The sequence below is a fragment of the Chiloscyllium plagiosum genome, chromosome 20 (genome assembly GCF_004010195.1).
Source record: "Chiloscyllium plagiosum isolate BGI_BamShark_2017 chromosome 20, ASM401019v2, whole genome shotgun sequence".
In the NCBI taxonomy this organism is placed as follows: Eukaryota; Metazoa; Chordata; class Chondrichthyes; order Orectolobiformes; family Hemiscylliidae; genus Chiloscyllium; species Chiloscyllium plagiosum.
The window spans coordinates 19,100,688-19,125,675 of NC_057729.1; the positions used below are offsets into that span (position 1 = coordinate 19,100,688).

The 24,988-nt window shown below is 40.2% G+C and overlaps 1 protein-coding gene across 2 annotated transcripts in view; it reads left to right on the top strand.

The window, feature by feature from the left end:
• Window positions 1-24,988, top strand: part of nfatc2a (nuclear factor of activated T cells 2a) — a 141,282-nt gene that overhangs the window by 45,126 nt on the left and 71,168 nt on the right. For both annotated transcript variants that reach the window (XM_043710246.1, XM_043710247.1), the window contains exons 5-6: window positions 1,394-1,566; window positions 5,438-5,578. In XM_043710246.1, the coding sequence (XP_043566181.1) occupies window positions 1,394-1,566; window positions 5,438-5,578 (314 nt within the window). The remainder of the gene's footprint in view (window positions 1-1,393; window positions 1,567-5,437; window positions 5,579-24,988) is intronic.

The following is a 24,988-nucleotide window of genomic DNA, read 5'->3' on the forward strand; positions in this document are numbered from 1 at the left end:
CTATTATGCACTAAATAACTTTTGAAATTCAGAACAGTTGTTAATCTTTTTTGCTGAATCCTTTGCCATAATGTTTTCAACTGTTCAAATATGAATCATCTAGTTTATGTTGATTCAGCCTGCTTTTCATTCTTGTGATGTGGGTTTCAATATCAAGAATGGTATTTATTGCCCAACACTAGTCAAGGACTCAATGGCTCTTCTGAGGGTAAATGAGACCATACTGGATAAAGATGACAGATTTTCTTGACAGAATATTGATGAACTAGTTGGGTTTTTACAACAATCCAACAGATTTATGGGGCAGTATTTAATTGATCTGATTAAGGTATTGCCCACTGGAAGAGAACCCACACCAGTTCCACAGGGGAAACCAAACTACATTAAATACATCTTAAAGTAAAGACCGAAAGAACTGTGGATGCTGTAAATCAGAAACAAAAATAGAAATTGTTAGCAAGGCCCAGCCGGCCTCGCAGCATCTGTGGAGAAAAAAATCAGAGTTAACGTTTCGGGTAGAGTGACCTTTCCTCAGACCCTTCCTTTCAGGCACTCAATTGGCTGCTGTTGGGTCTTGCCTGGACTCTGGCAACCAAAGTCCCACCCACTGAGAGCTGATGGCCAGTTAGAGGTTAGCAGATCCCCACCCTCGTCAGCGCCAATGAGAGCAGTCGTAGCTGCTACCCACCAGATATCCCCAGGATTGTTGAGTGACCCTAGGCCAAAGGTGAGTGAGGGTGGGATTGGGATTGTGGTTGTGAGAGATGGGGGCAGAGGATCAAAGCTAAGGGCAAGGTGTCCTTTAAGTAGCCTGCCCCCACTGAGCTCCAATTGAGGAATTTTCCTATGAGACATTTGACAACCGAATAGTGTTTGCCAGAGTGTACTTGAGAAGTGCTAGGAACTTGTGCCCTTCCCATTTAACAAAGGGCTGTAACTTACATTTCAATTTCTCTTCTGAACACAGATCAATTCATCTGCATAGTCTCTTTCATTGGAAAGAGTTAACATGAAAATTGTCTTTTGAGTGTCGACCAATTTGCAAAACCAGTAATAGTACATCAGAACTTTGTCAATCTTATACACTTGTCTGACTCAAGTTAGGTGTTTCTGCTGAAAAAAAAGGTGTGACTTAATTGATACTGCAGACCATTAAATACTTGTTGAAACATCATATTCCTGTTGTTAGTTATGAATGAGCAACATCAAAATGGTTTATTTTTGGAGAGGTGAAATGCAGACCAGTATCTAGTCAACTGATTACCAATCAATCAATCTGTTCACAAACTCTGATGTGCTGTGAATTGCTAGCTTGCAGAAAAGTAAAGTTATTATGACAAATAAAATAATTATATTTTTATGTTATGTAGCTCAATGTGCTTTATTTTAATAGGATTGACTGTGCTGGGATACTGAAGCTGCGAAATGCTGACATCGAGCTGAGGAAAGGGGAGACGGACATTGGCAGGAAGAACACCAGAGTGAGGCTTGTATTTCGAGTACACATTCCTCAAGTCAGTGGCAGGACAGTGTCACTACAGGTTGCTTCAAATCCCATTGAATGCTGTAAGTTTTCTTTAACAGTTAAATCCATTCATTACACAGAGGCTTATGAGATTATGACGTGACGATAATAGCCTATGTTTTACTGATTTCTAACAAACCCAACTGTTCTTATAATGTATCATTTACATGAACCAGTATGTTCTTTAGAATACACACACGCATGCACACACTTGTTCTCAAGGTCTAACTCAGCCACGATACTGAGTACAATAGAACAAAATGAGAACTGATATTTGTCGAAAGTTTATGTAATGATGCCCATTTGTCGAAAGGCCTCCAAGCATTTAATATTGTAAAATATAGGTGTAGGCACACACTGTCAACCACAACTTATATGGTTCCATTAAAATAGAAAAATACTTTAAATCTAAAGTGCCAGACACCACCAATGTTGAAAAAAAAACAGATTATACAGTAGCAAATGGGTCACATCAAATATCAAATCTGAAAGATGCATCTTGATTTGTTAAGAAAAAGAAATGGCTTTTTTACAATAAATGCAATTATGGCAGCTAGCTGAGGTCCTGAAATTGTGAAACACTAATCTTATTACACATAAAGGCTACAGCAGAAAAACAGGCCATTCAGTCCATCTGATCTCTGCCAGATTTTATATTCGACATTAGGCTTCTCCCAGCATCTAACCCTGACAGTACACCAACCTGTTGTCTCTCATATGTTTATCTAGGGTACTCTTGAAACAGTCTGTGTTAATTACCTCAATTTTTATATTGAAAAGCACGTCTCATTTTCAAAACCTCAGTTGCTAAATTGACATTCCTTCAAGTACAACACATATCTCCTTCAAGTGCATAACTCTGTGTAATAACAACCATTAGGATTCATAGTTCTACTTCAAAAAGTTTCTAACCACCTGTAGCTGTCAGGCAATGTGCAAAGTAGCAGGCATCCTACTTTGATAATGAATAGTTGTGAAATCAGTCATACTAACCTTGGTAATGGTAGCCCTCATGCTTTTGTAAGTAACCAGAGTTAAATAGCAAGCAGTGACTTTTTAAAAATACATCAGACAATTTTTGCAAAGATTTATATTGCAGAACTTTTCAATGCCTTGACAGATTGTGTTCACTTTGACAGTTGCTCTTGACATTCCTAACAGATTCTGTTGGCTCTGTTGACAGGTCCTCTTGACAGTTGCTTTTTTAAGTTTTGTGATGGTTGATTTTGACAGATCCCTGACAGTTTGAATGTCTGTCAGACTTACTACACATATGCCCTTTTCACACACATTCGTGACTTCTCTTAATTCCAAAGGCTCTTTACCTCTCCAAAAGAGTGTCTGAGGACCATATCCAGAGTGATGCCTTATCTTTCCAAAATGGTATCTTGAATTTCGATGTAAGGTTTAGACCTACTCTGATGAGGTTCAATCTGCGCATCTGGTGTTTCAGATGCCAAGTTTACCAAATTGTAAAGGAGTGGTTTAACTGTTGATTTTTATGGCATCTGTCCCAGTTAAATGCACACCCATGATACACAAACCATTCCCATTTTCACCTCTGAAAATGTCATGTTTAGTGGGATGGGACTTCTTATTTTCACACACATCTGGCCTCTTGTCAAAGTCAGAGAGGATCTCCATCATGGCATACATCCAGGCCTGTGTTAGCTTTTATTCATTTCTCTTTTTTTAACCAAAAACATACTTCAAGGATATTTATTACATTGCCATTTAATAGACATTGAATTCTCCCAGAATCCTTTGAGGAGTCAATATCCTAGTGGTATTATCATTAGATTATTACTCCAGAGACATGGTAATGTTCTGGGGACCCAGGTTTGTATCCTGACATGGCAGCATTTAAATTCAATTTTGAAAAATCTGGAATTAACGTTCTATCGAAACCACTGTCGATTGTCGAGAAAATCCCTTCTGGTTCAGTAATGTCCTTTAGGGAAGGAAGCTGCCATCCTTGCCTTGTCTGGCCAACATGTGTCTCCAGAACCACAGTAATGTGGTTAACTCCTAACTACCGTCTGGGCAATTAGGCTCGGACAACAAATGATGGCCTTGTCAGCAATGCCCTCATCCCTTGAATGGATTTTTTAAAAAGCCAGTGATGTCTACATTACATGAATTAATAAAACAAAAGCCAATCTAATGTAATTCTTATCTCCTGCACTCTCTTTACCTTTCTCTTTCATGGAATTTCTAACCCAGAACTGCCTTTCATGCTGATGTTTTACAGGAGGTCCATCCTGTAGTGCAAGCCGCATGAATCTCCCAGTTTCATTTCAACTCCAGACAATCTTGTGCAGCTGCCTAATACAATATTGAAAAGCCTGCAGGAGAGTATAGAACAGGCCCTGCCTAATTTCAGCTGTAACATGAGCAGTGAATGTTCAATTTAATTTTCCTAACTCTGTCTTTGATAGAAAAGGTCTTGTGCTAAAATCACCTGAGAGAGAGCTGTCAACTGTCTTCTGTTTGAATTTTTTGTTTGTACTTTTCATCCAAAGTAAATCCTTCACTCAGTTGATTTGGATATTTTTGTTTGTTAAGCAAACATGTTTGCTATGATGTATTATGTTAAGTGAGTAGAGTGGAATTCAGAAAGTACATTAGCACTGGCAAGTGAGGAGCTGTATTAGAATGAAAGTAGCACAAGATGATCAGAATTTGTTAATGGAATCCTTCATCAAGTGAAATTGCACACAGGCTCTTGGAAATTTATTGATTAAAAGAGAAAAAAGACTGAAGGGCCACATGGATTACCAAAACAATTGAATATTTGTACAACTCCACTTTGATTGTTAAGATGAACCTGTTCCTTGTCCCTCAGCTTGACTGAAGTGTAAAGACAATTTAATCACAACCTATGCTGGTTTTTTATTGTGCATCTAAGCACAGAGAAACAAGTGTTGAATCATACGTTTTGCTTTACTAAGTTAAAATTTAAATATTTGTGAATTGTAGATTACTTATCTAATTGTAACCAGTATCAGTTATAGAGTCATAGTGTCGTACAGCATGGAAACAGACCCTTCAGTCCAACTCGTCCATGCCTACCAGATATCCTAAATTAATCTAGTCCCATTTGCCAGCATTTGGCCTATATCTCTCTAAACCCTTCCAATTTGTGTACCCATCCAGATACCTTTTAAATGTTGTAACATACCAGCCTCCACCACTTCCGCTGGCAGCTCATTCCATGCACACATCAGCCTCAGCGTGAAAACTATTTGAAAAAGGTGTATTTAAAGTTTTTAACAGATTGATGAAATATTATTCTAGGAATTGCATCTTTTGTCTTTGAAATATTTCAACTAAAGGTGACAGTATGACCTGAAGTGTCACGTCTGAAGTATCATGCTTGCAAGCAAGAAACAAATGTACAGGATTTGCAAACTTTGTTTATGTAAGATGGCCAACCATCCAATCTGCATTTCTTGTATTAAAAGTGAGCATGTTACAATATTACCTCATGAGCTGTGAAGCATTTTGTGTTTTTATGAGGATATAAAAAGTACTATATAAATGTACTTCTTTGCTTCTGACATAGAAGTAGCAAACAAATTGTATTAACACAATTTTTTGGAAACCCTTTTCAACCTTTGAGGGCACTAGTGCTATTAATACTACACTTGTATGGTGAGCCTGGTCCTCAGGCTGAAAAACGTACATCATTATGAAACTGGGTAAGCCGAATATATTTGCACAGTCAGGTATAACATTGACACATAAAGGGATATTTATCAACTCAGACAGACACAATGATTGAAGGTCTTTGATATTTAAATGAAAGCTATGTACAAAGAACAAAAATAGCTGCTGTAAGACTCAGTTTTTTGTTCTCGAATGATTATTAGTGTCTTTCTGTAATGAGTTCACTTTGTTTCATTGCTCCAGCTCAGAGATCTGCACATGAATTGCCAATGGTGGAAAAACAGAGCACGGACAATTGTTTCGTTACAGGTGGACAACGGATGATTCTCACTGGTCAAAACTTTACGACTGAGTCAAAGGTCCTTTTTACAGAGAAGACTCATGGTAAGACATGTCGTCCTTTTGGGAATCCATTACAAACTGGAAGTGAATTGCATTGTTGATGAAATCTGAAAACAATCTGAAAATAGAAGTAAGAAGGTTATGCTTGACTTATATGGGTTATTGGTGAGACAATGTCTCTGTGCACAGTTCTGGTCTCCTTATCTAAGGAAGGATGGAAATGCATTAGAGGTGGTTCAGAGGAAGTTTACTAGATTGATATGTGGAAAGAGGGGGTTGTTTTATGAGGAAAGACTAGACAGACTGAGTTTGTTTTTACATGAGTTTAGAAGACTGAAGGCTGATTTGATTGATATTTTATAAGATCCTGCATGGACTTGACAAGATGGACTTAGAGAGGATGTCTCATCTTGTGGGTGAATCCTGAACCAGGGGGCATTTTTTAGGAGGGCTGTGAAATTGTGCAACTTTGGAAATCTGTTTGGTTAAATTCTATGTTCAGCTGGAAAATCAAAGGTTTTCAGTGGCACATGTGACTATGGAATTCAGAACACAAGAAGAACAACCAAGATCTTATTGAATGGTGGAGCAGGCTTGGAGTGCTAAATGGAGAAAGTGAGGACTGCAGATGCTGGAGATCAGAGTCGTGTGTGGTGCTGGGAAAGCACAGCAGGTCAGGCAGCATCTGAGGAGCAGGAGAATCGACATTTCGGGCATAAGCCCTTATCAGAATGTTTCCTGATGAAGGGCTTATGCCCGAAACGTCGATTCTCCTCCTCCTCGGATGCTACCTGACCTGCTGTGCCTTTCCAGTACCACACTCTCGACTTGGAGTGCTAAATGGCCTAGTCCTGCTCCCGATTTGCATATTCATATGTATTTGGAGTTGCTCTCATTTAGAATGGAGTATAAGGGGGAAGCTTTACATCATAACTCAATGTGGCAAAAGTAATTGTAAATGTGTTTCCAATTTTTGAAGCACAGTGTGCACTGATAAACTTTACTGCTTGAATGATTCATATGGGAAGTGGAAAGATTCACACATAACTAGTGTCTTCTGAGGTAGCACTGAAACTAAGTGGTTGTGAGTAATTGGAACTTCACTTTGCATAAGTTTGTGCTCTACCAAATGAGGAGTTACTCAGTGTGATGTTGGTTGGTGAAGGCACCAAATGTCCAATTCCCCACCAATAACATTGAAGCCTACAGGAAGTATAGGTTGCGTAAGGCCTTGATTTTCATCCCCGGGTTGTGAACATAGAGACGGGAAACTGCCAGCTCTGCAAACACGACCTGGGAGAAACTGGCCTGGAGGGTTGGGTTTTCATTTCAGGCTGGTGGCATTCCTTGGAGGCAGGCTAGGTAACCCCAGAACAGGAGTAGATGTAGGTTGGGCATGCTCTGTACTGCAGATTAAAGAAAAAACATCCCTTCAGCTCTTACTCACTTATATCCTCCATCCCCACACACATCCTACACTCCATGTATGGCAGCCCATGCTACCTCATATCCTCTGTGCCACTCCTATCCATCCACGTAGTCTCTCATGTCCCCTATGCAAACCTATGCTCCTTTACACACCACTCTGGCCCTTTAAAGCCCCATGTTAACTATTGCCCCTGTAGCTAATCCCCTGTCCTGTATCACTCAATGACTAATGTATACCATTCTATGCCACCAACCCACCGCTCTTTGACGTTTCACATGCTATGCCAACTCACCTAGTATCCATCATAGACAGAGTTCAGCATCCATGCATAGAGGAAAAATAATTAAGTACTATTAAATTAAAATCCAAGCATGTACTGTACTTACCACTATTAGGAATAACACTCTCATTCACAAAAAAAAGACTTACTGCATTTCAATTTCTTCATTCAATAAAGTCTTGTGGAAGTAAATGGGCAGCACAGTGGCACAGTGGTTAGCACTGCTGCCTCACAGTACCAGACCCCCGGGTTCAATTCCTGCCTCAGGCAACGGTCTGTGTGGAGTTTGCACATTCTCCCCACGTCTGTGTGGGTTTCCTCCGGGTGCTCTGGTTTCCTCCCACAGTCCAAACATGTGCAGGTTAGGTGAATTGGCCATGCTAAATTGCCCATAGTGTTAGGTGAAGGGGTAAATGTAGGGGAATGGGTCTGGTGGGTTGCTCTTTGGAGGGTCGGTGTGGACATGTTGGGCCGAAGGGCCTGTTTCCATGCTGTAAGTGATCTAATCTAATTATGAACATTTCATTCTAGCGCAAGAGGCATCAAAATTGACAGTTTCACATCAAAAAGTCTAAAATCACTTTCAGATGTCAATCAAACAGAATAAAAGGAACCCCACTCTAATAATAAATCCTTGAGAAATCAGTTGTGCAGCAGGAATTCAGTAATAGAATTCCTCAGATTGTGGTAAATCTCTTGACTATTTGACAGTTTAATCATTTTCAATGAGCTATGCACATTCTTGTTGTCTCTTAACTATCCAAAAGGGCACTTTGACCTAAGAGCACCTTATACATCCCCTTAAGATTCCCTGAGACATATCAAAAAAGGGAGCTCAGTTCTCCAACAGGGCACACTGTTCCGATCTGATCTGTTTTGCACATTCTTGGTTCCATGCAGCCAAGATTCCCAAATCTGATTTAATTGAAGACAACTTATCATTTAATGGATAGCTGTTCCCACCAATCAGTCATGCACAAAGCACCGCTATTCAACTCTCGCCCTACAAAACATCACATTTGAGGACAGAATTTATGATTGTTCCAGAATTCTTCCAATTTTTAATTCAATGGAGAAAGTCTGTGTCATGGTCAAACGTCAGTTATTACCTCTCAGAAGAAATGGGAATTGAAAATGTTGTTACAGGGTAGATTTAAGGAATATATACTCGTAACATAAATTTTGCCTGTCCATAGCATCCACTGCATCTACACAACTGTTTTACTGATGCTCAGGCACTGACAAGCACAATATCGTCTGTACTTTGCATTCTGCTACATGTGTTCATTCAAAGAATCTGTATATCATGAGGCTATGTTTGTAAAATCTGCCCTTTGCCCAGTTCAGTTGCAAACTTGTATGTTAAATATTGATATTCTTCTTTATCAGCATAGAATTACAAAATATTTAAGGCACTGTACATACCAATTGGCCAAACTGGACTATACATCACAAGATTCTCTTCCTTACTTCATCTAACCGACCCAACGTAACAGTCTCTTCCTTTCTCCCCGAGAGTTTACAACATCTTGTGCAGTGGTGTTCTTAACTTTGGGATGCGTGGTAATAAAGTAGAAGCTGGAAACTGTAAAAATGAACTGCCTGAAATCTATCTCACTGAGAATCATCATTCCCTTCTCTAAATATTGAACTCCTTGTACTGCTGAAAAGATAATCATTTACCTTCTGAGGCAGATTATGCAAGTATTGTTATCAATGTATTTTTAGATTTTTTTTCCATTGTAATTTGATTATGCAGATATACCTATTATTTAGATTTAGCTCAGAGAATGAACCTTGCATCATTGACTGTCAACATACAAGTGGGAATGGCAGATTGAAAACCTACTCCTGACTGGAATAATAGAGAAAATATTTTCTGACAAGGTCTAGTTTTTTAATATTGTATGATGTTCTTTTTCTTCATCATTTCAGTTCATTATTTTTAGAAAGTTGCCTATAGTGTTCTGAAACAGCATTCAGTTTGTTTAGTATTTTCCTTGAACTAAATTATAATGTAGTTTGCTGTTGTTGCACAAACAATGCTGAAGTTCCTGATGTTGCTGCTTTTGATGTGGTCTTGACAGGAAGACAGGAAGTTAAAAATGAATGCTTAGTTAACTGATCATCAAGTGCGAGGCAATGTTTCTTAATTGCTATTGAACCTGCACAACGTTCCAACTGGTTCTTCAGACTAATAGCAAAGCAAATTCTTAAGATGAAATGGTGCTTTTTTAAAAGTCTGATTTATTTGCACACTACACACAGCAGGGCAATATAATTTATTATCATATGAAGATGTGTGGCCAGGTTTTCAAAAAAGATCACAGGGTCAGGTACTGGTGTTGGATGTTACGTCAGAACACCAATACTTCCTGGTAGGGCTGAATTTCACCTTTATTTGGCTAAGTGTCAGTTTTGAGAAAGTCCTGATGAAGGGCTTATGCCTGAAACATCAGTTCTCCTATTCCTTGGATGCTGCCTGACGTACTGTGCTTTCCTAGCACTACATTCTCAACCAAGTGTCAGTTTTATTGGGTTTCACGGATAGTTTCTCCATGAGGTCTAGTGGGTTTTCTTGCCACACCATATCAAACTCACCTCATGAACTACCCTACTCTGCTCCTCTTGCCCAATCTAGCCTCATTCTACCACTTGCTGTACCCAGTTCAACTTGCCATTGCCAGGTTATCATGGAATGGACCAGCATTACCTGGTGCTGGTGCCATTTTAAAAGGCCATTGTATACCCGGGCAAGCTCTGCTACACTGAAACTGCCCTGCACGGCTCCCGATATTAGCCCTCAAAATGGTAGAGTAGGAACAGTTAGTGTCCCACTCTGCAGAGAGGGACTTGGAGATCTTGGTGCATGAGGTGGTGTAGAGGCAGAATGTGTGCCGTCCTAGAATTAGCAGTAGAGAACATAATACCACCTCCCACCAAGATTCATGCTCTACCACTCGTAATGTTGCCTCCAACATCTCTCACTCACCATCACCCACCATGGCCCCCGACACCACCAACCCCCTCCATGCCCTCTGTACTGCCTACTAACTTGCATGGGGCATCTCCCCACCTATACCAAAAATAACAAGCTGTGCCACCCACTTATATCTCCCTTAATACCTGTCCTTCTTTAATTGCAAGAGAGGAAAACAACCCAAAATAGTGCAGAAAGATAGGTGATGGACTACCAACCTTCAGCTTCACTGTTTTACAGAGAGAACTCTGACTCTGACTGCCCTGACGCTGACTAACTATCTCCAATCCTCGGGACTGGTATCAGACGCTGCCCTTGAATTACTGTGCCAGGTCTTCCTCACTGAAGGCTATCTTCATTGACTTTATTGAGGACTGCTGATAGTCATGACAAACCTCCTAGCCTTGTGTGTGTGCTCAATGCCAAGGCAATATAGCAATACTATGAGCCTAGAATCTCTAGCTGAAGGCAGCACAATGTCTCAGTGGTTCACACCACTGTCTCACAGCGCCAGGGACCTGGCTTTGATTCCACCCTCGGGTGACTGTGTGTGGAGTTTGTACATTCTCCCTGTGTTTGTGTGGGTCTCTTCTGGATGCTCTGGTTTCCTCCCACAGTCCAAAGATATGTAGGCTATGTGGATTGGCCATGCTAAATCCATGGGCATGGAGGCTAGGTGGATTAGGCAGGAATAGGGCAGGGGGTGGGTCTGGGTGGAATGCTGTTTGGAGGGGCATTGTGGACTCAATGGGTTGATTGGCCTGCTTCCACACTATAGGGATTCTATGTGAGCATCCATGTAGGCTCAAAGTGAGAGAATGTTAAGATAACAGAACAGTAGCATGGGGATGCAGCTTATTCCAGTCTAAGAGCTGGCCGCATGTGTCTGAGTGCAAAATCTCCTTACAGCTGCATTACCCTGTTGTTGCCATTGCGACCCAGGCATTGCAGTACAGGATCTTACTGTAAGTGGATCGGGGATGTGCTATGAAGGCTCTTAGAGGCTATAATATGGCAGGTGCCAATGTCTGTCAACTTGGGTGTTTGTAGCTGGAGCATGGCCCAAAGTGCTTGTGCCTGGTGTTCAATATGGATGGCCTTTGAAACAAATGTCGAGGTTTCTCATTGTCTAGTTCACTTGTAGCAGGTGGTAGGACAAAAAGCTGCATATTAAAAAAGTCAGATGTGCTATTAATAAGACCATTGACAAGTAATAACCTTTAATTGACAAGTCACTAATGCCCAGCAAGAACCTCACCTTGACACATGGAGCTTAGTTAAAATACACAGGGAGCTGCTCCCAATGTTGAGAGGCCTCATTCAACTTCTTGTATGATTCTGCCACATTTCAGACCCCATATTATTCATATCCCTATAAAGATTTCTCCCACTATCTTTTAAGTCTACTCAATATGGCCAACTAATGCCGGCAAGAGAGCTGCTCCTGCCCTTCTTACTCACGATTACTTTCTACCCCATTGTACCTAAAGAAGCTTCTTGCTGTAATTGGCAGATTAGTGACAGCTTCTAATATGGTTGACACCTCCTTTTGGCACTCTTGCCAGATGGGCATGGTGCCTCTGACTGAGTAGCAAGCCCACTCCAAGTAAGCCACGTATATTTAATAAGAGTTGAAAGGGTCAGGACCCTATACTCATTTGGCTATTGGGTTCCTAACCTCACATTGAAAACCTGTCCAACTAGTTTACATTTCAAAAACTAGAAGTCATTTGTAGCTTTACATACTCCAACAGGACCTCAGTTGGAAATAAAAATGAAAACATTCAATTGCTTCTGATGAGATTAAAGATTATTCTGAATATATCGCATTTGTTGAAAATCTTTCAAAATGTTCAGTGCAACACAAAACCCCACATGAGCCCTTACTCCAGGCAAAAGAGCACTTCATTGGCTCACCTAGACATAGTGACATTTAGTTACAGTGGGAAACCAAAGCTGTGCAGCTTCCTACATTCCAGTAAATGTTATGCTCTGTGAGGTTCACCTTTCCAACATAGTTAGACTCTCAGGAACCAAAATTAAACATTGAAGCATAAAATTTCTCAATTTACAATGGATCTCATCTAATTCAGTAACACAGTATAGTTGCCATTTTAGCCTTATGTTCTGAGACTATCACTTAGGTCCTATTCTCTGTCTCTGTCCACTTTGTCATGTTTTCAGTCCAGGTTGTTAACTTAATAACTTCCTATTAATTGTCAGGTATTACCTGTTAGTCTCAAGATTTCTTTCACCTTAAATGGAATTTCTGCATCCCATTTATCGTATTCAACAGAAAGTGATACATTTGTAACCTGCTGTCTTATCCTGTAAGACGACACTGGATAGATAGTTTGGTCTATAAAATCACTTGTTCCATTCAGATATCATTGCTAATATTTAATAACCTGCAGAGAGTTCAACCAATGAGGCATGTTTACCTTATACTAACACTGAAAGCTTTAACTAGGCAATAATAGAAACTGTTGAAATGTTGGGACTGGTTGTACCTGGAACATAAAAACATTCCTGCTGGTCCAGTCAGGTCTCAACTTATTACCAGGTTAATTGATCTCAAATTAGAACAGCATTGTCTTTTTTGTACAAACAAAAAACACTCACATTCTGAAATCATTTAAGTCTACTTACTTTTCACCCTCTTTCTAGTTGATAAATTTACTATGTAGATTATTAATCCAAACTGAAGTTAGTAGATTGTAGGTCAGTTGGCATTACTACGGATTGGACAAATTCTATCAAATGCTGTTACAGTCTTTGGCTGGTTCTTCTCTTAATTTACTTACATGCTCTTGAGACTAAATTAATTTCAATTAATCAATCACCTGATTATCTAATTTATCAAATCTCCATGTATATGTTTGACTCAGTATTTTTCACACTGCTTCTCCATCATTGACTTTTGCAGGCTAGGTTTTGTTTTTGGTTGAGGAGTATTTCCAGTGTAAATTATTGAGCTAGGAACATTTTGCTTAACCTACCTTTCAGTACAACTTTCTGAACACTATAGAGTTAAATGAGTCACCAAAAACAAACAGTTCAATGAAACACGGAATTCTGAGGAATGTTGGATGGTTCCCCTACTAACCAAAACAATCTGGAGCTTTATAGCCTTTAAACTTTTTAATTAATATGGACAACCACTTCTGGCAGGTTTTCACTGGCCATTGTCTTCATATGCTGCTGTGATAGCAGTGGGGCACTGTTTATAGTTTACCTTTGAAGAACGTTCTCCCTTTTGGATTTTTATAGAGTTTTTTTGACATAAATAAAACAAAATGATGTTAAAGTCTGATCGTCTTTATAAATGGAAAGGTGCAGACCAGCCAAAACCCGTGCACAATTCTGGAATTCCTTATTGGGTAACACGGTGGCTCAATGGCTAGCATTGCTGCCTCACAGTAGCAGGAACCCAGGTTTGATTTCACCCTCAGGCAACTGTCTGTGTGGAGTTGGTACATTCTCTCTGTGTCTTTGCGGGCTTCCTTTGGGTGCTCCGGTCTTCTCCCACAGTCCAAAGATGTGCAGGTTGGGTGGATTGGCCATGCTAAATTGCACATTGTGTCTGAGGATGTGCAGGTTAGGTGAAATGGGAAATGCAGGATTACAGAAATAGGTTGGGATGTAGACTTGATAGATTGAATGGCCTGGTTCCACACTGTCGGGATTCCCCAATTTGGCAATGAGCAGTGAAATCTTGATGTAATCAAGCTTATGATAGATGGATTCCAACTGATGATCTTTATGTAAGCCTTTTTAATTTCAGCTTAAGAAATCACAAATTCTTTTTGTTGTCATTTTCTTTCCAGTTAGATCTAATAATTTTTATTTTTAAATTGCCACCATTTTTACAAGCACTAAATTAACTACTGTAATTTCACGAAGGTGCTGTGACTTTCAGTTTTCTCCTGAATTCTATGATTTCAAAAGTTGTGTATATTACACAGACTTGACTATCAATTCATTGTTCGTTGTTATGAATAACTGGAGTCACTCCCCTAATAGACTCATATCTTTCATTGATACATTTGTAAGAGTCATAGAATCAAACAGCATGGAAACAAATCATTTGGTTCAACATGTCCATGCTGACTAGGTGTCCTAATCTGAACTAGTCCCATTTATCTGCATTTGGCCCATATCCCTCCGAACCTTTCTTATTCATGTACCCGTCCAAATGTATTTTAAATGTTTTAATTGTACCCGCTTCTATCACTTCCTCTGACATCTCATTCCATATATGTACCACCTTCTGCATAAAAAAGTCTATTTTTAAATCTTTCCCCTTTCACCATAAACCTATGTTCTCTAGTATTGAACTCCTCCACTCTGGGGAAAAAAAGATTTTGGCTTTTCACCTCATTAATGCCCCTCATGATTTTAAACACCTCTGTAAGGTCAACTCAGCCTTCGACACTCCAGGGAAAAAAGTCCCAACCTACCCAGCTTGTCCTTATAACTCAATCCCTCCAGTCCATTAGTAACCTTATTAATATCTTGTACAGCTCTAATGTCCCAAATCCTGCACTCAGTGCTCTGAAGGCAAATGTGCGAAATGCCTTCTTCACCATCCTGTCTACCTATGATGCCACTTTGAAGGAACTCTATACCTGAACCCTAGGGTCTCTCTGTTCGACATAACTCCCAAGGGGCCTTACCATTAACAGTGTAAGTCCTTTCCTGGTTTTACTTATCAAAATGCAACACCGTGCATTTATCCAAATTAAACTCCATCTGCCACTCCTCGACCCACTGGCTTAGCTGATCAAGATCTTGCTGTACTTTTACAGAACCTTCTTTACTGTCCACTGTACCAGCAATTCAAGGAAATGGGAGATTTACAAAGGGTTACATATACAGTTCCAAAATAATACTTAACATAAACTGGCCAACAAGCAGATCAACCATCCAGCATAAATTGAGCTCAAATACTGCTAGTTTTCCAGATTTATTTGTTGTTTGCTCAGAGCTTTACTAACAATGAAATACTTTTGACATTTAGTCACTGTCGTAACGTAGGAAACAAGGCAGCCAATTTGCACACAGAAATGCCCCTACAAATATGAAAGTGACAATGACTCATGACTAGCTGGTTGGAGTCATACCTTGTACATGGGAAGATGATTGTGGTTTTTGGAGGCCAGTAATCTCAGCTCCAGGACATCCCTGCAGGTGTATTCAGGGAACAGCCGAGGGGTTACTATTGACCAGAAACTCAACTAGACTCACCAAATAAATGCAGTGGCTACAAGAGCAGGTCAGAGGCTAGGAATACTGTGATGAGTAACTGACTTTGTTGTTATCTCTAAACCTGTCCACAAGCTACAAGACACAAGTCAGGAGTTTGACGGAATATTCCCCACTTGCCTGGATTAGTGCAATGCTATCAACACTCAAAAAGCTTAACACCATCTAGGACAAAACAGCCCACTTGATTGACATCACACCCACATGCATCCACTCCCTCCATCATCAATGCTCAGTAGTATACAGTGGTACTGTCTAAGAGATGCAGAAATTCATCAAAGATCTTTAGAGATGTGGCTGTGGTAGCGAGTCTGTTTCTGGACGTGGCTGAAGAGGTTCAGGGTAGAGGAGATGACCTGGGGGTTGCACTGAGAGAGACTCACTGAGATCCTTGTAGAGAGAGGAGGAGAACTTCTTTAATGTAGGCATTCTTGGAAGAGGATTCGCAGTGAGGTTAAAATCAACTAGGCAGAAGTGAGTACTGCAGATGCTGGAGATTAGAGTCAAGGTTAGAGTGGTGCGGGAAAAGCACAGCAGATCGAGTAGCATCTGAGGAGCAGGAAAATTAACGTTTCGGGCAAAAGCCCTTCATCACCATTCCTGATGAAGACCGTTTGCCCAAAACATTGATTTTCCTGCTCCTCAGATGCTGCCTGACCTGCTGTGCTTTTCCAGCACCACTCTAAACTTTACTCTAATCTCCAGCATCTGTAGTACCCACTTCTGCCTAAAGTTATTTGAGACTGAGTGAAAGAGTGCTCAAGGCAGAAAGAATACAAGACAGAAAAGTGAAAGCAGAATTCTAAAATGGAAATCTCTAGAAACAATTTGCTGGTTTTGAAAATAAGATTATGCAATTTCATCATTTCCTTTTTGGATCACCAAGTAGAGATATGAGACACAACAATAAATCATGTTCGTATCATGGTCCTTCAGGCATGAATTTCCAACTCTAAATGGCTGCAATGAGATTAATTTATATTAATGATATAAGTGCAGCAATTTCATGATGGAGGCACACAATGCTAGAGATCCTATTGATTACAGGAGTTGGGAGGTCATGTTGCACCTGTACAGGACTTTGGTTAAGCCACTGTTGGAATACTGCATTCAATTCTGGTCTCCTTGGTATAGGAAGGATTTTGTGAAACCTGAAAGAGTTTGGAAAAGATTTACAAGGATGTTTCCAGGTTTGGATGGTTTAAGCCATACAGAGAGGCTGGGACCCAGCTAAGGGGGCTGGGTCTATTTTCCCCGGAGCATCGGAACTGAGGGGTGACCTTATAGAGGTTTAGAAAATCATGAGGGGCATGGATAGGGTAAATAGTCAAGGTCTTTTCCCCAGGATAGGAGAATTCAAAACTAGCGGGCATAGGTTGAAGATGAGAGGGACCTGACGGGCAATGTTTTCATGCAGGGGTAGTGCATGTATGAAATGAACTGACAAAGGAAGTAGTGGAAGCTGGTACAAATACAATGTATACAACATATGGAGGGTATATGCGTGGGAAGGGTTTTGAGGAATATGGGCCAAATGCTGGCAAATGGAATTAGATTAATTTAAGATATCTGGTCAGCATGGATGAGTTGGACTGAAAGGTCTGTTTCCATGTTGTACAGCTCTTTGATTCAATGATTCAATGTTAAGGTTAATAGAGAAGTGGATCAAATTGTCCAGCAATTTGTGACAAATCAGAACTCATAGCATATCACTCTAACTCATTGACTGCAAGCTTAATTTTAATTTCCAGAAATTTCTGGGTCATTAACTGTGGGCTCTTCTTTCAATTAGTCTCTCGTATACAGGTATCTATCTACTAAAAGCATCCTGTATGGTGGAGGGGGAGGGTATATGATTGTTTGTGTGGGTTTGTTCATGTCTGTTTTTGTATGGATGTGTTTGTTCTACAATAAAGTACCTCCATTTTGAATTGCTCTTGCAGTCCTTAGCCTGCCTGTTAATAGTGTCCATCAGAGAGCAATGGGTTAATGGTTATAGTAGCAGAAAGTGATGTGTATCATGATGTAACCATAACATCAGCAGTCATTTGCGAAAGCCTGAGAAGACAGACAGAAGAGTCTGTAACAGTGGTTAGTGCATGTACTGAGAACTGTAGCATGTACTATAACGTAAGTAAAGGAGTTTTGAAGAAACATCTTGGAATTTGACGCAAATCATTCATAGGTCATCCTTGCCAATCCAGTACAGATCCCAAGTTACCCGAAGGGAGAGCTAAACAGTACTCAAAGTGGAACCAAACCACAAGCCATCTTTTCCTCCCATTGATGCTGACAAAATTCTATTGTTGCAGCCCTCTGGTCCAGCAGCATTGTGGACCCATCCACTGTGCTTTACAAGATGGCAATCACAGAGATGGTCAATTAATTGGCATGCCTCCTGGAAACTGCCACCATCCTGAGGGATGTAGGCCCAACTGTAGCCAGCTAGGGACCTCCATTTGGTCCTGATATTGAAGTTCCAAAGTCAATGGGAAAATCCAGTCCATTAACTTGAGAAAAGATTTGTGCTATTAAAACCATCTGAAGTTTTCAATTTGCAGTACAGCATAGGTTATCTTGAGTAAACTATTAATTTCAGCTCCACAAAACATGGATCACAAGCTTAAAATTAAATCTGAGGTGAAGCTCTATATGATCTTTCAGTCTTTTAACTGCAAATGATACTCATAATAATGAATAAGGAGTAAAGCATCATTAAACGAGGTGCACTGATTCCTTCAGAGATATAGTTTGCCAGTTTTGAATTGACCACCCTGATTGTTTGCTTTTTATTTAAAAAATGTTTTTAAAAGGTGTGACTTCATTTTAGAACTTGAACTATTGCTATTTGGGGATTTTGTTGGTGGGAAAGTGCTGACCCAGTTGATGACATTTCTTTTGAAAGTGCTGTTATTTTCTTCAGTGTAGAGAAATGTGTGTTCAAGATGTTTGCTGCATGCAAGTCTGGTTGTAATCCTATCTATCCATCTCTCACATATAATATTAATTATCATTCAACCTACTACACTTTCAAACAGTTAACTAATGTGGCAATATAGCTTGATCTGGCAGTGATTAGTAAAATGCACTCAGGTTAGAAAACCTAAGTGTGGGTCAGTACCTTGGAAGAAGTAACCACAATATCAAAAAGTTAAGATCCATAGAGAAAAGGACAAAACCTGTTCAAACATTGGAACACGTAACTAGATTATTTCAGACTTTTGAACAATGTGGAATAAGTTAGCTGGGAATAGGTCCAAAGAAATTGTTGGATTATTTTCTTACAAAAGCTAATGGAACTACAAGTTTTATCAAAGTATTTATGGGATATAAAAAAGATAATAATACGCTTGGATAAAATCACAAGCCCTCCAAGAATATTAGATGCAGCATTGGGTTCTACAAATAAGGTAGCCATCAAAGTTTAAGGGAGTACAAAAATATTCTTAGGATGCTGTCTGGTAAAAGGAAATGTAAATGTAAATAAAGACTTGAAAAATTAGATTGTTAGAATTCAAAATACAAAATTCATTGGAACATCAAAGAATGCAGTTGGTAGTGATAGAGGGAGGGTTTTTGATGAAACAGCTGATGCTACAGTGAGGAATTCTTGTAAGAATGAAACTTCTCTTATCTCAGTGATGAATGTCTGAACTCTTTTCTTGATACTAAGGTTTTTAGTTTCAGGCTGTACTTTGTATCATTGGGACTAGTTTAGTTTGTGATTATATTCGACATAGACTGATTGGACCGAAGGGTCTGTTTCCGTGCTGTATGACTTTATGACATCCACATATACGTCGCCTGCATTACATGGAACTCAAAATCCATGCCTCAAACTGTCACGTCCAAAGTTAATTCAGTATCGTCTATGCTGGCCTCTCTTTCTCAATCTTTCCTGAATCAAGAAATTACTCCTGATCATTACTAACTTGTACTCGTTCATCACTTCCATCATCAGTAATCTTCATATCCCTTTTCCTGGATGCATTCAATTTAAAATCTTCATCATCACTACACCCAATTTGCTGCAATCGCCTTCAATTTTAAGTTACTCCCTTCCTCAATCTTCAAATGCTGCCCCTTTGTAAATCATCCCACTTTTTGTTCAATCATTCAGCCTTTAGCCACTGTTATTAGGAATATTGTTCTTTGGAATTCTAACTGCTAATCTATCTGCTTCTCAATTCCCTTTCATATTTTTTAATCTTCTTTTAAACCCACCAGTTTGGTTCAAACCGTTGGATACCTCTACTAATCTCTCTCTTCCTGGCTCAATTCCCATTTATTTTCTGTCAATCTGTAGTGTTTTGAGACATTTTTTAATCTTAAAGCCATAGTATAAATAAAAGTTGTTATTTTTGAACCAAATCCAGAAATATGCTGAGAATTGATCAAGGGTTGAAAGATTGCTCAACAAAATGCTCTGTGACCATCAACAAAGATGAAAATGTGCCTCAGTGCCAAGTTTGGTGGGAGACAATTCATCTCTTTCTTTGCATGTGATTATCCCCTCCCTGCAAAAGGAAGATGGTGGGAAAGGCAGCTAATTGGGTGGTTTGGAGAGATTTTTGTCCCTTTCCTGCTGCTTCAGCAATTAACTTCTGTGCAAGAAGCTTCTTCTCAACCAGCCACTGATTCGGTCAACTAACAGCTACTTAAGGGCCTCAAACCACACCAACCCCATTTCTTGTCTTTCTAACTGGCTTCCTTCCCAGCAAGAAGCCAACCAAGTAACATATCTACCAAGTTGGTGGGACATGCACTTGTCCCATTGGGCACTAATCAAGTCAGGGATAGGAGGTAAGGGGATGGCTGTTGAAAGCCTTCTCTTGCCTTGAATTTGTTTACCCTCCTCAATTTTATTATCTCCACCCAAAAGACAGACTTACCTGCTCTCTATATGGCTCTTTACAGAGATAAGACCTTTAGATCTGGATGCTTCCCCCTTTCTCCTTGGCTCGTTGTTTTCATATTTGTTTTTTTTTAATTCAGGTTTTTATACCTCAGATAACACCAGAGAATGGTAACTTTGTACACATTTCATTCTCCTCTTGTACTTGAGTGCATTCTAATTTTTAATCTTCATTGGCTACGTAACACATGGCCTAGTCTTAGTGACTAGCTAGTAGCCTCATGTCAGCCAGGGTTTCAGTAGTAAGTCTTCTAATTAGATGAAGAGCTCACTGGACAGCTTAAGTACCCAACTGGTGCCTGATCCAGTCAACTTTCTCCATGATGGGGGCAAGGAGTGAAACACCCACAAGGTTGCCTATCCAATACTTACTACATAGAGCACTAATTTCTGATTTGGAGATGCTGGTGTTAGGCTGGGATGTACAAAGTTAAAAATCACACAACACCAGGTTATAGTTCAACAGGTTTATTTGGAAGCAATACTCCTTCAACCACCTGATGAAGGAGTAACACTCTGAAATCTGGTGCTTCCAAATAAGTCTGTTGGACTATAACCTGGTGTCGTGTGATTTTTAACTTTGTACACTAATTCCTGGACTATCAAACCCATTTCCCTACATTAACCCATGACTCATGCACCTAACCTATACATCCTGAACACTATGAGCAATTTAGCACAGCCAATTCACCTAACCTGCACATCTTTGGATTGTGGGAAGAAACCCACACAAATATGGGGAGAAGTGGTAAACTCTATACAGCCAGTCACCTGAGGCTGGAATCAAACCAGGATTCCTGGTGCTGTGAGGCAGTAGTGCTAACCACTGTGCTACCCCGGTCTTAACTATAAAACAGCCCACGGTCACTTCCAGCTAATTTTCTCATTAGTTCAAAGCTGAGTGGATTTGCTGCACCATTTGCATTGTGGGCTTCATTAACAACTGCAGCTCTTTGACTGAGCTTGGACTTAGTGCTGTTTTCTGCTTTCTTAACTCACCAAAGGAGGACAACAGAATGCTATGCCAGCTTCAATGCTTCAACTGAATAGGCCTATTAATTGAGAATCATGTGGTATAACCTAAAGATCCTCAGCTGAAACTCGCTGGCATTACCACATCAAATGGGCTGAAAGCAATTTCAGAATAAGCAACATTGCTCTGAAAAATATTCTAGCACAAACAGATTGTCTGATAGCAAGAAATGAGGGGTATAAGTTGTGTTGTTAGCTCTCTGTCACAGTGAAACAAACTGACATCCATGTTTCATTATCAGTAGCACTGCTGAGTTATTTTTAAACAGAATCTGCAGTATCATCGGTTCTGCAACTTGATCTGGATTGGGAGCTGATTGATCCAGAGTGAAGATGTTGATTACAATCAGAGGAGTATTAATCCCACTATATTGCAGCTGAAGAAGACAGAAGCACTACTTTTATTTTCATTCTCCACTGGAAGGCCAATTGTCTGTCTGCTAGTCTTTCTGGAGGTTTCTGCCAACACCACTCAAAAGTCTTGGAAATAAGAGAAAGGGTTTCAGTCGGTGAAAGTAATTTTAGGGCAACCCAAAACAATCATTAAAAGGATTTATACAGAACTACAGAATTGCAAATCCTGAACACGCCAGTAGTCATACATTTCCTCACTGACCACTAGCACAAGGCAGTGCTGAGCTCTGTGTATGTGTATTAATAACTGATCCTTTAGCCTGTATTCCATCTGCTTTCTCTGTGCCCTGATGCATCAGTTTTCCTCTTTCATAATGACAAAGGTGGAGTGGTCAAAATGGAGGAAGAGAGAGATATTAATGGAAAAGAGAAAGACATAGACTGGAATGGAAAAGTGATAAAATGAGAGAAATACAAGAACAGACATGGTACAGAGGGAATGAGAAGCAGAGGGAATAGAGATACAGAAGTAGAGTAAAAGAGGTGAGAATAGTTTGAGAAAAGTACAAGCGGCAGTGAGAGTTTGTGATAAATCATAATTCTGTGATTTAACTATACAGTATACAGCTCAGCCCCCTAGTAGTTACAATATATCGAGTCCCTGCTTTAAAAGGTTGGGCGTTCCTGAATAAAATTGAAATCTGCTAAAGTGATAATATAAATTTGGAACCCACTTGGCCACTTTGATGAAAACCTTTTATCACAAGAATGTTAGCTAACTCTAAACTATTATGTAATGGATTTCCAAATTCCTCTATTTAATTGTGACAATAGAGCCAGGCTGTATGATTACCTAATTTCCTTAGAGCTAGGTAGCTGAAAGGCAATTGGTCAGGAGTCATTTAAATGTGCTGTAGCATTTTGATGCAGTCCATAAAGGCCTATTTATAAACATTTTATTTAATTGTTTAAATAATTACTTCATTTCACCATATCTTTTATCCAGCTTTAAATTTTATGGCTTCATTCAGCATGTTATTAACCAGGAGATACATATAAAAATTGCAAGAAGTGTAAGTTGGTTTGATTAAATCGATGCTTAGACAATGTCAGTGATATGACACTATGAGAGTTGAAAAGTGCTAATCTAGATAGCCAAATGCAAAGCTATATTTGTGACCTTTACTACTGCTCGATGGAGCACTACAGGCTTATACATCAAATCACACCAACAAGAACTCAATTGTCTCCTCTGTTCAGATCAATCCAGGTGTTAAAACCAGTGACTCCCCAAAAATCAATCTTCAACTTTGACTCTTAACAATATTCTACCTACAGCCAGTGTATATATAAAACAGTTTTACTATTCAGTTCCCACTGTGGGACTTTACAACTGCAACAGACCAACTATTAAGGAAATGTTAAAGTAGTATCCTGCCAGAAAATGGAAAACAACAAGACATATCCATTTCCCATTCCATAACTTAAAATGGCACAGGAGAATCATTAGAGTTAAACAGGGATCTATCCACGTTATACACACACATTTAATTGGTATGGGGCATCGTTATAACAGAACAGCACAACATAAGTCTGTATACCTAGAAAGCACTGCATCTAAACCAAGAGCAGAGATTCATCTCAGTGCTTAGAGCACAGGACACTATCATAAATTCACAAGAACAGCCTGATTGAGACATACATGGAAGGCATTTGCACATGTGCACATAACTCAAAGCACCATCTTGAATGTATTAGGAACAGACACTCTGGGTTTTAAAATCAATAGCCTAAACTTTATCTGTGGTTAGAAAAAAAAACTGCAGACGCTGGAATCCAAAGTAGACACGCAGGAGGCTGCAAGAACACAGCAAGCCAGGCAGCATCTGGAGGTGGAGAAGTCAAGGTTTTGGGTGTAACCCTTCTTCAGGACTGGGGACAGGTGTCGGGGAAGCTGCAGCTAAAGGGTGTGGTGGAGGCAGAGTGGTGAAGTGGGAATAGGTGAAGACAGGTCGAGGGTTTGACCTGGTTGGTCAATGGGAGGAATGAATCCAGTTGGTGGCAGGGAGCAGTGGAATGGATGGGGAGGGGCTGGGAAGGGAGTCAGGGGATGGGGAGGGAGGTTATTTGAAATTGGAGAATTCAATGTTGAGTCCTCCAGGCTGTAGGCTGCCCAGGAAGAAGATGAGGTGTTGTTCCTCCAATTTGCTGTGTGGTTCGTTGTGGCAATGGAGCAGGCCAAGGATGGTCATGTCGGAAAGGAAGTGGGAAGGGGAATTGAAATGGGCGGTAACTGGGAGGCTGACCAGACCTGTGGGCCTGGCTGCGATTCTACGTCAACCATTCTCTAAGTTTATGTTCGATCTCCCCAATGTAGAGAAGACCACATTGTGAGCACCTGATGCAGTGAATTAGGAAGAGAGGCCGTTGAACATCTGTCTCACCTGGATGAACTGTTTGGGGCCCTGGATGGACATAAAGGGGGTGGTGTACTGTCAGGTTTTGCATCTTTTCCAGTTGCAGGGGGAGGTACCTGGGAGTTCAGTGGGGTTGGTGGGGAGAGTGACACAAACCAAGAACTGTTGAAAGGGAACGGTCCTTGTGGATTGCAAAGAGGGGTGGGGAAGAGAAGATGTTCTTGGTGGTGAGGTCTAGTTGGAGTTGGCAGAAGTGTTTAAGGATGATGTGTTGAATGCGGAGACTGGTCGGGTGGTAGGTGAGGACAAGGGGGTGTGTATCTTTATTGCATTGGGGGGATTTTAGAGCGGTGGAACAGAATAGAGGTGATGCGGCCAAAGGCTGTCTGGATGACAGAGGGGGGAAAAGCATGTTGTTCGAAATCAGTGGATATCAGGGATGCTCACAAGTGGAATGTCTCCACAGCTGAGTAGATGTGCAGAGGCAGAGGAATTGGGAGAATGGGATGGAGTTCTTGCAGGTATTTCACATGAATGTTGTTCTTAGCCATCACTGAGCACACCGGCATCAACACTGCAACACACATAGCTGCAATGAGTGCATTCAACTGATGTCTAATAAAAATATAGCAAGTTAAAGTGAATTATAGTTAAAACGTGGCCAGAAATCGTGTGATTCAGTGCACTAACATTTCAGTCTATATCTCCCTGGTGTGTCAATTTTGAGTTCATTGGACCAGTAGATTATTCATTTGAATGGAATCTCGTACTGAAAAGCAT